The 15,761-nt window shown below is 41.9% G+C and overlaps 1 protein-coding gene across 5 annotated transcripts in view; it reads right to left on the bottom strand.

Annotated features, from left to right (window-relative positions):
• CPED1 (cadherin like and PC-esterase domain containing 1) overlaps positions 1-15,761 on the bottom strand; it is a 221,709-nt gene that overhangs the window by 159,954 nt on the left and 45,994 nt on the right. For all 5 annotated transcript variants that reach the window (XR_006291938.1, XM_043550133.1, XM_037888943.2 and 2 more), the window contains exons 4-5: positions 9,842-9,948; positions 6,179-6,254 (exon numbers count right to left, since the gene is read on the bottom strand). Coding sequence is in view for 4 of the 5 variants with exons in the window: in XM_043550133.1 (XP_043406068.1) it covers positions 6,179-6,254; positions 9,842-9,948 (183 nt within the window). In the remaining variant the exon portion in view is untranslated. The remainder of the gene's footprint in view (positions 1-6,178; positions 6,255-9,841; positions 9,949-15,761) is intronic.

Raw genomic sequence — 15,761 nt, 5'->3', positions numbered from 1 at the left:
AGAGATGCAGTGAGGGGGGATGGGTTGGGACAGGGAGGGATGCAGTGATGGGGGTGCGGGGGGTTGGGACAGAGAGGGATGCAGTGATGCGGGGGGGATAAGGGTGCTGACACCTGGTCACCCTACTAGAAAGTGCAGTCAACTGTTTCAGCCAGCATCTTAGTGAGATTAGGGTATGGATGAGTGCAAATTGTCTGAAACGTAGTCTGGGGAATGCTAAAATGATGATGTGGTGGGTGCAGGAAAGCAACCTAGAGTAGCAGTTTGTTCCCTGGTTTGCTACTAGGGCAGCACAGCTATATTCCGATGCAAAAAACTAAAAAGTAGTGGTGATTACAGAGATCATGAGGCGTTGAATTACTAGGAATAAAATGGATTGAGGGAAGGCTGTGCTCATCAAGCAAAAAAGGCCCATTCCACTCAAATTGCTTCCGCACCTATCTGATGAAGAGGTCAACTGTTCTGAAACAAAGATCCATGATTTTCTGTGATCCCACCATGCAACCTAAGGTGGTGAAAGAAAACCAGAAAATCTACCTTTAAGGATGAAATATATCATGTATCTTGAAACATCCATTGAGAATGGGTGCCTCTGAAAACTAAGGCGACACAGAGTATGCAAAACAATGTAAAAAATCATGTGGTAAATCTTGGCCCCAATGAAGTCAGTGGAAAACGCCGATTGACTTCAGTGGGGTCAATATTTCACCCCTGATGTTTACTGTTTTTGTCACTACTTTGACATGCTTTTAGCTTTTTTGTGGTGTGCACATTGCTGTGGCTTAGGCCACGAGAAAAAAAGATGCTTATTTTAAATACTTCAGCCTAATTTTCAAAACTGACTAGTGATTTGGACTCCAATGTGATCTTCAAAAAGTGCAGAGCTCCCACCCTCTGAAAATCTGCCCCCCTTAAGGTATCTCAAGTTGAGCTCCCAAAAACTGAGCCACTTCAAATGACTGGTCACTACTGAAAATGTAGGTAATCATTATCTAAAATGTGACTGAAGAAAAATCCAGTTTGCAGCCAACCAGATCTTGACAGAAAAGAATTTAACTCATGGGCTAAAACCTACTGAACCCCATTCTAAATAATATTTGTGAACTTTCAGAGTGAGAAGGACAGCCATGACTATCTACTTCCTCATTATTTCAAAACTACTACTAAAAATCATCAGCAAATTACTTCACCTTAGGGACTAATAACCTGCCATATCTGTTGTTTTAAAATTCTGTTTTGAGTGACACATGCAGAAAAATGAGTCTTTACATTCAAACGTCTCCTTCTTTTTCCTGTAACACACTTATAACTACAATGAAAAAAAGAGAGATTGATTAGCTTGATATTTTCCAAAACAACTTCCTCTGAGGTTAGGATTATGTGAACCATGCTGCATACCAAAACCAACGTTTACAGACCAGTTATTAAACTCTGGAAAAAATGACTTATAATGAAAAAGTTGGCACAACGTGAAAAGCCACATGCATAATGATATCCTAATAATCCAGTAGATGACAGTATGGTACATGAGCAAAGACCAAGTAGTTAAACTCGTTTCTCTTTTAAACTTTTTCTTTCAAAACACATCACATTTATTTATTATTGCTATAGATTTGCCTCAATGCCCAAACTGAGATCAGTGCTAGGCTCTGTACAGATACATAGTAAGAGAGAATCCCTGCCCCAGAGAATTTATAATCTAAATAAGATAAAAATAGATACATAAATAGATCAGGTTTAGCATTCCTGAGTTTCAAAAGAGCGTCATAGCACACAGCCCACAGCCACAACATTGTGATGCTTACTTGTATGGAGACATTTTTAAAGGCACATTGGCAAACAAAAGCAAATCTATTTTTGAAAATGTACACTCCTGTCACTAACATTTTAGATTATTAAAATGGAAAGAATGTTTAATTTATAATTTAAAGCTCCCAAGGGTGGATTTGCGGCAGAACTTTGGCTCCAGGCCCAGTAATTAGAGGGGACCGAAAGCACATACAGCCAGAGCAGCTGGTAGTGAGTCAGAGCAGAGCAGCAATAAGCAGCATGCCTCTCAGACAATTGCTGCTAGCCAACCACCTGCTGCTACAAAACCACAATTGTGGCCCAAGGGATAACAGGAGAAGGTGAGGAATGCCACCTTGCCCCCCAACCTCAGCCACCACGTCAGGTGGCAACATGCAAAGGGAAAGGAGGGAAAAGCAACAGCTAGCACCCCACAATTAATTTTTGCTAGCCACCTGCCTGCTACAGTGATGGAACTGGAGGAGAAGGTAGCATCAGAGAATAGTGGAGGGCTTCATGATTTCAGTGTGCCGCACTCCACCCCTTGGTCATGTCACTGTCACATTTTGGCCACTGAGTCAACAAAGGGCCGGGGAAGGCCGACAGGCTGTGGCCGCTAGCTGGTGTTCAGAGAACATGCCACATGAGTGAATGAATACCCTTAGCACGCTGCCAGCTCCCCAAGGGAGAGGAAGCAAGTGTACAGTATCTTGCAGCCACTCCAAAAGGGGCCCAGCACACAGCACCATAATCAGGGAGGCAAGCAAGCCTGCACGCGGCAAAGGTACCGCTTAAACACAATTGCTGGCTTGGCTGAGAAAAGAGATGGGAACAGCACAGGCTGGACCCTGGAGAAATAATGTAAAGCGTGTTTGCAGAGGCCTGGCCTGGCCTGCTCAGGCAAGAGGAATGTCAGGGAGTCCGTCTCATTGCTACCAATAATCCCAATATTTTCCCAGGGAAAACTCTAAAACAGAAGGTTGTGTGTGCACTGTCAGGGTGGGGCATGGGGTTTCTCTGTCTCTTGTTGTCTTCTCCTTCTCTATCTGTCTAGCTTTTTGTAGGGAGAGGGAGTTCCATGGCACCCACCCAGTTCTGACCACATGGCAGCTTCTGTGGGGCACTGGGCCCAAGAATCCCCTCCCCCAGTAATTGTCAGATTTGAAGCCAGAAGTAGCCTCTTAGGTGGCCCTTAAGGGCACCTATCTCAGAGAGCCCTGTGGCTGCCCACCAGATTCAGCAACAGCAGAACCATGGAGCTGAGGGGTGAGTGTTAGGGCCTCCTCCTGAACCTCCACCAGACCATGCAGAAGCCATGCCTGCATGACTGTGCGGCACCAGCCCAACACATCCACATGGAGCATGAGGTAGGCAGGAGCAGCAGGTTGAAAAGCTCCCTCCCCAGAGACTCCTATAAGCAGCCACCACCAACTAAAGGAACAGAAGGATCCAGCCTTCCCAGCCCAAGCCTCCTGATATTAACCAATGTCTTCCACACTGGACTTTAAAATCTGCTGCCAATATTATGCATAATCCCCTCCCCCACTGCCCTACCTGCCCAGCATCCAGCAACTGTCCTCCTTTCTCACCTTGCTTCATCCCAACCCTTCCCTCTCATTCTAGCTGTATCCTACCCACCCTCTATGACCACATCCTCCTACGTTCCTGTGACCCCCTCCTCCTCCACATCACCCTACCTCTTCCCTTTCACCCCCCCTCTCCCTCCACAGCTTCTCTTCTCCCACCCCACACAGAACTCCCCAGTATCCCCCCCATGACGGTTTCCCATACACAAAGAACAAATGTGTTTTCAGTCTGGTTACACTATTTTACAGTGAAGGGGAAAAACAAAGAAACAAGAACTACAGAGTCTTGTCCTGTTAACAACGTGCATTTGAACTAACTCACAGAGAGTGTGTCCTTACAGGCAAGCTACGGGGCCCATTTTACTCTTAAAGCAACAGCAAACAACCCTCCTTGTACATACCCACACCTCTGGTCTAGTAACACCTATAGCTAAAATACATCATTTTAAAAAGGAAATAAGCATTATGAAGTTGTCATAACCTCTCAATGGAAACACAATCTTATAGCTGTGAACCCATCCTCTCAGCCCCTTGCCCTGTCTCGTCTTGTCTTTTAGTACACTGTAAGCTCTTCTGGGTAGCAACCAGGCATTTTACTTGTTCTCTTACATAGCTAACACCCTTTAAATGCTGAATACATGGTAAATACAAGCTGACTGGCCATCTCCAACAGGAACGGGTGAGTTCCCCCACAGGCAGAGATGACAGAAGCAGCAGGCCAACTCTGATTTTAAAAGAAAAATTCCCATGTGCTGCTGCATGGGGAGAGCCTGGCTATTGACCAAAACTGTCCCTCCCTGTGATAATTTCAAAATCCAGAAGCCTAATCAGCTAAATCCAGACTATTGGCAATTCTGCTGTCTGGGCAGGGAGGAAAAGTCTGCCAGGAAGTGCTGACAAGGAAAGGAAGGAGGAAAGAGCTAGCTGTCTGGGATAGCAGGGAAGGATCTGAAATCTTGGTGGATCAACCCCCTCTCTTTTCACCATTTATACTGTTGGTTTATTTTATGCCTATCGCTCCTCTTGGACAGTGAATCCAAACTGGTTGGTTTCACTTTCTGGTTCTCATGCAGCAGGACAATGCTATTCTGTTTGGTTTCTCAATCCTCAGGGGAACATGTAGATTAAAAACAGTCAGACATTTAAAAAAAATCTTAAAGATATGTATTTTTGTATTCATTTTGGTAAAAACCTTTGTTTACAAAACTGCAATTAGAGGCCTACACTACTTGACCATGTCTTTATAAAGTACCAAAATCATCATCAGACACTGAGAAGGTCTATAATGCAACTGCAAGTGTGACTGAAGCTTGGGTAAGCATAGCTGCATTAGCTTTAATGTCGCTAGCATGGTCAAAAATAGCAGGCAAGACATGGTGACACAAGCTCCAGCACAGGCTGTCCAAGCCCTCCTGGGACCCGGGCATGTACCTGCATTGCCAGCCCATGGTGAATCTCATGCCACCATGTCTTCACTGCTATTTTTAGCCATGCTGGCGAGGCTAAAACTAGTGTGGGTCTGCCTACCTGAGCTGCAGTCACACCTGCATTGTAGACACAGTCTATGAGAGTAAGGGCCTGAGTCCCAAGAAATGCTGAGCACCCACACCTCCCAGTGTTTTCAGTGGGACTTCAGCACCTCTCAAGACCAAGCCCTTTATCTTGTGAAGTAATAATGATATAAAGATGGAAAGGATCAATCAGATGTTTAAAAATCGCCCTTACGTACAAGAGAAGCAGAGCACTAGAGTCAGTTTCAGACACCACGTGTGTGCGATGAGATCACTATTACAACAATTTATGGACACCAATTAAAGAGTATGACTTGGAGGGGAAATCTCTCTGTGTGGCAAGTGACTCTTATGTTTGTGGTTTTGTGGCAACAAAATAATAAAACTGTTTTAATTGGCCATTGTCCAAACAGCATAACAGAGCTGACCAAAATGTTTCAAAGCCAGACTGTTACAAAATAAATTCAATTTCTGAAATCCTTGGAACTTTGACAAATCTACCCTGATTTGTCCAAAATCTGTATTACATCAGACTTCCCTCTAATGAACATCCCAGAGCAAAGGGCCCACACTAGGGACAGGGCATCACTTAAGACATAGTTATGCACTCATCATGGGGCCAGTGTGATCTCAGTTATATGGCGTAAATCCAGAATACTGCCAGAGACTCTGGATATTCACTGGTGTAAATGAGATCAGAATTTGCCTCCATAGGGTTTAACTAGGGATTAACATAGAGCACAGGGCTTTGTGCAGACCTCCTGCTCTGGGCTGAATTTCACCCATAGTAAACTAGGATTCCCTGGCAGCTGGCCCGTAAACTTTGAATTTTTCTGGTTGATGAACTTAATGTACAAAGACTTTTTTATCAGTAAACTCATTCGGGCTGGAAACCAAGCTCCAACTCCTACTCCTCCTTCATGACAAAACATTTTTATAAAACTGGATAAACATATTCCATTGAACCAAGAACTTTGAAGGGTAAACACCAATCCATGGAACAACACAATATAGCCTGACAAATAGGACGTTTGTATTCTAAAAAAACCTGACTTTTCCAGTCTGCAATGGCTAAATGATGCAATAGCTTTAGTTAAAAGGATCCTTTATTACTACTAATTACTTTCAAGAGATGTCTGAAATGGATTATCACTCGTATTCTGTCTTGTTTTTAAAAGTTGTTGAAAAAAGAATATACAAGTATGAAAACTCCAACACACATAATATCAGCCTCACTACTAAGCAGGTCAACTATCTTCAACATTTATGCAAACAAACAAAATGGAGGATTACCTGGGAACGCTCTAATTATCTGGCACAATCCTTCTTTTCTGCAAAGCAGGTGCTGAATCTCTGGGAGTGTATTCACCTGAAAATAATACAGAGACGTTCTAGTGAGTTCATCAGTAAATGCACTGTCTTTCACGAGCCCTGCATGTTTTCTCGTACAATTTGTCAGGGACTCCTCATGTGTGAAACTCCTATTGATGTCAACATTGATTTTGACCCTTTGCTGCTCCCTGTGACCTGGAAAATAGAACTCTGAGGTGGGAGATCCTCCTCCACAACCACCACAAGGCAAAGTTTCAGACTGTTTTTCCTCCTCCTGGACACAGTGATTCTGTCATTCCTGCAGTTTCCACCTCCAAAGCTTCTTGCTCCTCTACATCACCCTCATTCATAGCACAGGAAGAGCACACAGAGAGGAATGATGATCTAATGTTTAGGGTGTTAGCCTGGGATGTGGAAGACCTATGCTAAGTTTCTACCTTGCCACAGACGTCCCTTGTGACCCAGGGCAATCACTTAGTTCTCTGTGCCTCAGTTTCTCATCTGGGAATTAGGGATGATTGCACCTCCCTACCTCACAGGCATGTAGTGAGGATGAATACATTAAAGATATTGAAGTACTCCAAAACAAAGGTAATGGGATACTTATAAATACCTACAATGGTCAGATGGATTCATAGGCTGTGTCAGCAGTCAAGTATTTACTAAGGCACCTAATGGAGAAATAAGGCTGGGAATTAGAAGGTTTCTAACCATCCAGAGGAGTGAGATTCTTCCAACAGGAGTAGTGGGAGCAAGCAACCTAACTAGTTTTAAGATGTAGCTTGGTAAATTTATGAACAGGATTATACAATAAGGTTGTCTGAGATAGCAGCAGACTGAACTCGATCACCTAGAAGGTCCCTTCCACTCTTATGTCCCTAAATATCTTTGAAAGCAAATGTACCACAATTTCAAAGGCATTAGGTTGGTTTGTCTTCAGTGACCAAGAGATATTTCCAATGCTCTGTTTGCTAACTGTTCTGTTATGTAGGCTTATGGCTCTAAGAATTAGTAGTAAAATATCATACAAAAGCATATTCTGTGGGGTAATCATTCCATCTCTAAACAACAGTTGGCAGATGGCATCCTTATGCTAAGCCCAGCTCGCAGAGGAACAGAACCATATTCATGGTACTGGATTCCAGTCTGATTTTATATGAATAATAATTAATCAGTAACACTGCTCATTTTTCCCCCCATCCTAAATTATTTTAGGTTGGCCCATAATGTGCCCTGACATATCTAATATTCAGTATTGCTACCACGTCCAAGATATTGGCTTTCAGTAAAGCCAATTATAGCTGAAATGAATGATAGTGGGTACCACTCCGGTTCATTTAAGTGTCAATACAATTTTGATAGAGAAATGCTGCCCTGGGCTAAAGGCAGTGACTGTTGCTGGCACTTGGCTTCTTCTCTAGGTATGCTGGAAACCACTGTACTCCAAAAGCATGTGCTAGCAGCAGAATAGAAGCACAGTGCTTTTGAAAACCAGGCCGGTACATTAATTCCCTAAATATTGATTTAGCAACCTCACTGTGGCACTCAGTTTTGAAAATCTTGGCCAAACTGTTTATATAATCATGTGCATAATTGCCATTAATAGGAATTTACATATACAAGCCATTCCTGAGTTAGCTCTGTTGTCCTGGGCCATGGGAGGGGGCTCTTTTCCCTACAAGATCTTCAGAATAAATCAGGTAAATGTTTCCCTCATCTTCAACTGCCAGGGAGTCACCTGGTAGGGTTGCTGAAACCCCATTAGGCAAGAGCAGGGCAAAACCTACCACGCAGAGGTGGCTGGTGCTTCTCTCAACCCCCACGAGATTCATTCAGAGCACCTTTTCCTGCCCCACTGTTGTAGGATGGGGCTGCACGAGCAATAGGCCTCCCATGGTCATTATTTTTTTACTTTACTTTTTGATTTGATCATATGTTTAATATTTGGCAAATTTAGGTGCTTTCTGCGCATATTTATTGTAAATCTAAATAAACAAATACTGAGTGCCAAACTGGTTCTCTGTGCTGTATAGATGTAAAAGAAGATACCGTCCCCACTTCAAGGAATTTACAATCAAAGGGCTTCAGCCCAGATTTGTAAAGGTATTTAGGCACCTAAGGAACCAGATGGGTGCCTCGTGGGATTTTTAAAAGTATCTAGATGCTTAACTCCCATGGAAAAATCCTACAGTTCCTGGGAGTTAGGCAACTTGGTGGTTTTGAAAATTGCATTCGGCACTTATCTGCATCTCTAGGCATATAAATACTTTTTAAAATCTGGCCCTTGGTCCTAAGAGTAGGCCTACTCCTAGGTGTAAAGATACACATGTGCATAAGTTTTGCAGGATCAAGATCCCAATCAGATAGTCAATACAAATGACATATGTACTGGCATAACATATGAAGAACTGTTCTTGAATCAGTGAGGATATTTATAGATTCCAAGGCCAGAAGGGAACCAATGTGATCATCTAGTCAGACCTCCTGTATAACACAGGCCCTAGAAGCACCCCAAAATAATTAATAAAGCACACATTTTAGAAAAAACATCCAGTCTTGATTTCGTCATCACTAATAAGCTTTGTGGAAGAAATCCACCCCTCCAGAAGACCCTTTCATTGCTGTGCACCCTCATTTTTGAGAATGCAATTTTGTGCCTGCAATTATTGTTTGTGCCAAATCTTTGAAATTGAGAGTCTGAAATTAGGCCTGCATTTTTGTTCCCACAATTTTGCAGGTGTAAATAACTGTGCAATTTAAGTCACTTAGACGTTTGAACCTGCAAGTCAGATATTTAATCAGGTACCCCAATGACTAAGTAACCTAACTTGTGCCTGTAATGTGCAAAATTCAGGTGGAAAAAGTGAGGGCCAATTATAGACATCCTTAAAAGACAACTAATACTGGCACTGATTCTGCAATTGACAGAATGTGTGCAAGACTGCTGTGCCCATCCAGGTCTGAAAGGACTCCAGGTCAGGCTCCACACGGGCGCAGCAGTCCATCTGCACGCTGTCAGTTGCAGGACCAAGGTCATTGTTTGGAGAGATGCTTGTTCTACATTTGTAAAATGACAAGTATATATATATATATTTAATTCCTAGAGCCAACCCAGCCCTTGCATAAGTGGCACAACTCCTGCTTACATTTGGCTGAACTGGTCCCCAATCATTCTGAAATGCTGAATGTATTTTCGAGCTGGTTTTTGGCCTTCCTAAAGTTTTTTCTCTCAAAGACACATTTGTTACAATTTGCTTTTACTTCTATATTTTTTGTGGTGCATGACAGTTGAATTTTGAGTGTGGCATAGAGTCCAGAAGCTCAGATTAGGAAAGAGCAAAACATGGCATCCAACTGTAACAATTTTCAATTTCTACGAACGTCAACATATTAAACTACACACAAATTGAAAGCATGAAGACATTGCTCTTGATCTCTGGATAGGATATCTACAAGAATGCAAATACGATACACATCCCTGAGTGGGCAGTGAAACACAGCTCGGCTTTACAGTTTAATGAACCATGTTTTTAGACCATAAATTGACAATTGAACACTATTTTTGTTAGTGGGTGCTGAAAATGTGGGGTATTCCAAACGAAAGATGGCAGGTCAATACTTTACCTTCTGGAATAATTCTAACTGATGGAAATCATCTATTGGAAAGCAGTCTGTATCATCGGTTTTCCCGGAAGATAAGCAAATCAGAAGGTCCCAAGAGCTTAATTCGTCTATCAAAAGGAACAGAAACATACTGAGAAAAAAACATTGCATGATTCCAGCCTCAATAGAAAAATACACAGAGCCAAATCACGAGGACGAGCAGACTCGTTAGAGTATTAAATACACTACTAAGTGCGGGGGTAGGGGGTGGGGTGCTTTGCTTTTCTATCCAGCACCACAATTTTGTTGTTTTGTTAGTTCCAGGATTTGGGCCAAATTCAGAGCTGATGCATTCGGAGATGAACGTAAAACTCCTCACCGCCCTCCCCTGATGCATGGATCTAAGATGGTGTAATTTATACATTAAGGATGTGGGAAGTGCTAAATTAAAGTTCCTGATTTAATCTTCTCTTTTTCCACGTCCAGCTTCCCAGCATGTATAATTTTATGGCAGATGTCATGGTTACACATAATCTTCCAAGTTCTTTTTCTTTGAGCATTAGCTAGTTTTAAGCATTGCAAATAATGCTTCTATTGTTGTGGATTTGGCTCTAAGGTTCTGTGCAGAGGAAGCTGTTGGAAGCAGCAAGATGGTTTGCTCTGCTAGACTCAGTTCTTGGTACACAGTTGCTACCTGGAAACTGGGCATTGGATTGCCAGCATACCATCTGTCACCATCTCTGTTTCAGGACTGCTGTATAAAATCAAGCAAGTAACACTTAGAATATACCTAGACTCTGAGTCACTGATTTCCTTCCCCACTGGGAAGCTGACCCAGAAGATCCCAGAATTTTGCCGCCACTCAGCCGGGGAGCAACACTGGTGTCAGAGACAGGACACTGATTTTGGAAGAAGAAGGAACAGTAAGTTACACCAAGTTACACTCCCTTACACAATGGAAGAGTGGGTACAAGTAAGTTTAAGGCTGTCTAAGGGCAGTTCTATACTAAACCGCTTAAATCGATCTAACTTATGTCGCTCAGGGGTGTGAAAAAGACACCCACTGTGCAACACAAGTTACAGCGACTTAAGTGCTATCCACACTGGCACTACGCTCTCCTGCCTACATAGCTGCCACTTCTCACGGAGGTAGAGTAATTATGCTGACGGGAGAGTGCTCTTCCATTGGCATAAAGCATTGGTGCGGCTGCACTGGTATAGCACTTCTAGTGTAGACCTGCTCTAAGCTAAAGTTTTGGCATGGTCTCTCTCTCAGATATTCTGAGCAATTTAGACTGGTCCCGTCTCTTTCAAACGATCAGATTAGCCAAGCACTGCTGAATGCACAGGAGCAGAGAAGCAGTAAATGGGTAAGCACCTGTGGCCCAGGAAGCCAGACAGAAACAAGAATCTCAGAAGGGGCAGTCAGAAGGGAAATCAGAAGGTGGAAACTAAAGCCAGAGTTGCCATTGGTTGCCATTAGTAATCTAATGCCATTTGGGACTAAACTCTTGGTAACTATTGTGGTGCAGGTCAGTTTTTGTTCCTACCACCATAGTTGGAAACATTAAATATATTTTATTTCATGCTGCCCAGACTGGAGGACCCTTTACTTGTCTAAGTCAACCCAAAGGCTTGGTCCCTGTGACAGCCTGCATAACAATTTTTTGCAGCCTTTTCTCCCCAAAATGTAATTAATTATTTCCCACTATGATCTCACCACCAAACACAAGGCTGGTTGGAGGATTTGTGAGAGGGTTAATGAGATGGCCCAAATTTAATATCAAATGAGTGTGTAGAATATGCATCCATGATTGCAGAGTAAACTAGCACCTTTCATTTTCTGTGAATGGGCTACAAAGCTTAAGAGCTCCGGTTTTATTTATGTTGCATCCATTATTGGAGAACGATATTATCGTAAAATCTGGGTGTGACAGAGTTGAGTAGGTGCCCCTTTACGAAACAAAAAAAATTAAGTAGATATGCCAGGGACGTATATAACTAACAAATAAACTCTCAGAGAACAAAAAACTTACTAAGAAATACTTCATTTTGGAACAAAAGATTTATAGCATTAATAACCAATACTGTGATCTTCACCAGTCATAACTATCAGATAAGCCCAGTGTTAAGTCTCTGACTAGTAAACACATTTTAATGGATCATTATAACTGAATATAAAACATTATGTCTAGATGTGTGCGAACTGAGAGGGATGGAGTAGGAATTACCAGATCTCTGATGGAGTTCATCTCCCCTTCTCTGGATATTGCTACATCTCCCAGCCAGAGTTGAGTTTGATCCCTGCCTCAAAAAGATACTATAGTGCAAAATGTTTGCTTTTAGGAAACAGACTGATCCAGATGTATTTACAAACAAAACAAAACAAAAAGACTCAGAAAAGGATACTCAATTCTAACCCCGCTGCCTAGGAACAGAGCTGTTGCCATTTAGGGACAAATCTTCAGGCTCAGCTGGGCTTCTGCTTTCTATGCCTGCCATTATTTATGCTTGCAATTAGGATAATTAGACATCTAAGCATGCATTACTTCAAAGCAGCAGAATCAGAACTGAACCAGGACCTACCTATAGGAGTACCCTGTACTCCCCAAAAGGGGTGTCTATTTAGTACTGCATCTTGGCTTCAGACCAAAAGGCGATGATGACATTGGCCCTTCAGATAGACCAATAAATCTCTAGTCAGCCACAGTTTACCAAATGTTTTTGTTTGGTTTTACGATTAAAAAATAAAATACATATTTGTTATTACAAATGCTTCACCCCGGAGCAGACTCCAATATGAACACCCATAGGCTGCAAACTGTCCCATGTCACCCATCATGCGTGCAAACACTTCAGTGGGAAATGAAGGTGTGCAGCATACATACACAAGACCATAGATCCGCCCTCATGTTGTACATGTGACAGTGTAAAGCAACAGGGCATTGAAAGGGTTATTATTACAATTTTTATTACGGCAACACTCAAATGTTCCATTTGGGATGGGGCGCTGGTGTGGTAGGCATTGTACAAACACACAAGAAGACAGAGACCCTACCTCAGAGATTACAATGTAATTTAAAGCAAGACAATACGTGAAAACAACCCAGGAAAAGGAGGAAAGGAGGACAAGGGTAACAGTAATATGATCCCATGTCAACACAGGCCATATGTGCATAACCTTGATGTTTCCAAATCATTTAAACAAATGAATATTAACAACCCCCACACTAGCCCTCTCTCTAACCATTATCCAGTGGCAATTTCCTGTTGGCATCACAGTGTGGTTCTCAGGAGGGATTTGAAGGAGAGGGTTCAAAAAGATATTTAACTTTTTTATCATTTAAAACCTATATGAAGAAGACTGAACGGTAACAAAGCTACGAATGATTTGTACAAATCTTTTCTTCTTCAAAAGGCTTTATGCACATTTGGCCAAATCCAGCTTGCCTCATTAAACTGATTTCAGTGGGGCTACTTGCCTAGGATGAGCAGCATTTGGCATTGCGTGCGTCTCTCTCCCTTAGTCAAGGGTTGTGTAAGAGTGACTGCATTGACTGGGGAGCAACAAAGCTCACATTGCACTTACAACAGGCTTTTTAAGGGCTTGTCTAATCACACAAGTTGCACCATTTTAGCTAAAGGAGTAATGCTGCACCCATTTAGTTAAACTAGTGCAACTGTGTGTGGACATTCTCCATCAATTTAAATCTGGCTTACGGCAGCGTAGCTTGCCTTTTATTTAACGAGGACAAGCTAAACTGCTCTAAGCCCATTTTAAACAGACGTAAAAGTGTCCGCACACAAAGTTGCACCCGTTTAACTACATCGGTGCAACATCACACCTTTAGTTCAACCAGCACAAGATTGTGCATAGAACTGGCTCAGACGATCCAACAAGGTGCTAAACACCCTCAATTCCCACTGGAATTAGTGGGAGTTAAAGGCGCTTAGCACACGTTGGGATCAGGCTCGGTGTCAGTAAGTATTTACACCTTCCATTCAGGGCCCCCTTTAGTTAGTCTAATTCTTGCTGAGGCAGGGTGCCTGCCATACAAAGCACAACCCAACAGCCTGCTTTCCAAAGAACCTCTTGTTGATATAGTATACAGATCCAATTTTTCATCCAGAGAGTAGGTGGTAGTAAGATAACGTTGTTCTCATGAGTGTTGTACTCAGAACTGACCACTTGGAACTGCTAAGATGGTGATTAATCAGAGATGTATAAAGAACTAATCTGAGTAGAAAAATAAACATGTTTTGATCAGAAGGGCTTCTAGAGTGGAAGAAATATTAAGCAGCTAGTAGAAACAGCAATGCAGAGACCAATGAAAACATTAACATTTGCTTTAAAAGACTTCTACGGAGTTTTGACTTCTGGTATCATAGGTCAAAGTGAACAAGAGTATCAAACTCTGTACTGTGAGAAAATAATCTTACTACAATTTTTTTTTAAGGTTAAAGCACCGAGATTCCATGGACCCCCTACCGGAGAGGTTCCTGTTAGAACTCTGGAAGTTGAAAGTGGATTTATAAAATGGAGCAATCTGATTGGCTCCCAGCCTTGCAATTATCACATTATAGCCTTGTAAAAACAACAAGGCGTCCTTGTGGCACCTTAGAGACTAACTAATTTATTTGGCATACGTTTTCGTGGACTAGAACCCACTTCATCAGCTGCATGGAGTGGAAAATACAGGAGCAGGTATAAATACATGAAAAGATGGGAGCTGCCTTACTAAGTGTGAGATCAGTCTAATGAGACAATTCAATTAACAGCAGGATACCAAGGGAGGAAAAATAACTTTTGTAGTGGTAACGAGAGTGGCCCATTTCAGACAGTTGACAAGAAGGTGTGAGTAACAGTAGGGGGAAATTAGTATTGGGGAAATTAGGTTTAGGTTTTGTAATGACCCAACCACTCCCAGTCTTTATTCAGGCCTAATCTGATGGTGTCCAGTTTGCAAATTAATTCCAGTTCTGCAGTTTCACGTTGGAATCTATTTTTGAAGTTTTGTTGTTGAAGAATTGCCACTTTTAGGTCTGTTATTGAGTGACCAGGAAGTCTGAAGTGTTCTCCTACTGGTTTTTGAATGTTATGATTCCTGACGTCAGATTTGTGTCCATTTATTCTTTTGCATAGAGACTGTCCAGTTTGGCCAATGTACATAGCAGAGAGGCATTGCTGGTACATGATGGCGTAGATCACATTGGCATATGTGCAGGTGAACAAGCCCCTGATGGTGTGGCTGATGTGATTAGGTCCCATGATGAGTTGGAACACATTTGACTAATCACACTGAAGGCCTTACACTCTGCAGATGGGATCCCATGGAAAACAATAGGCTTTTCAACATGGAATGGCTGCAGAAACGGGCCCAGATTAGAGTAAATTGGTCTATATAACATATTAACAAGTTACGTACATAGCTCAGCCTCTGCCTATTTTTAATACAAAATGCACACACACAAGCTAGCATTAGCTTTACATTAAAGAGGAAGTGTCATCTAAACCATATACTTTGAAATTTTCTTCCCTGTATTACTGCCAACATCTTGGATTATTAAAAATGAAAGAACGTTTAAAAATCTAATATACTGTTCATCCTTTATGCTTTCATTTCATTCAGCTTTGAAAATGAAAAGACTAGTCCAGCTGCATTTTTATTTATAGTTTCCAATTACTTTCCACTTTTGCATTCTCTTGCTTTGTCACAATAATGCTGGGTCTGAGCTGAACCCTTACAGGAAGATGTTTGCATTTTACTCCTGGGGGATTCTGCTCCAAAAAATTAAAAATTCTGCACACTACATTTTAAAATTCTGCAAAGTTCTGCATATTTTATTTGTCAAAATAACACAATATAACCATGCCAGTTTAAATTATTTTGGTAATTTATTTCAAATTACTGTCAGCAACTATGTCTGTAACAATACAGAC

Source organism: Chelonia mydas, chromosome 1, assembly GCF_015237465.2.
Source record: "Chelonia mydas isolate rCheMyd1 chromosome 1, rCheMyd1.pri.v2, whole genome shotgun sequence".
NCBI lineage: Eukaryota > Metazoa > Chordata > Testudines > Cheloniidae > Chelonia > Chelonia mydas.
Note: the sequence above shows the minus strand (reverse complement) of the source record. Positions and strands in the feature narration are given on the sequence as shown.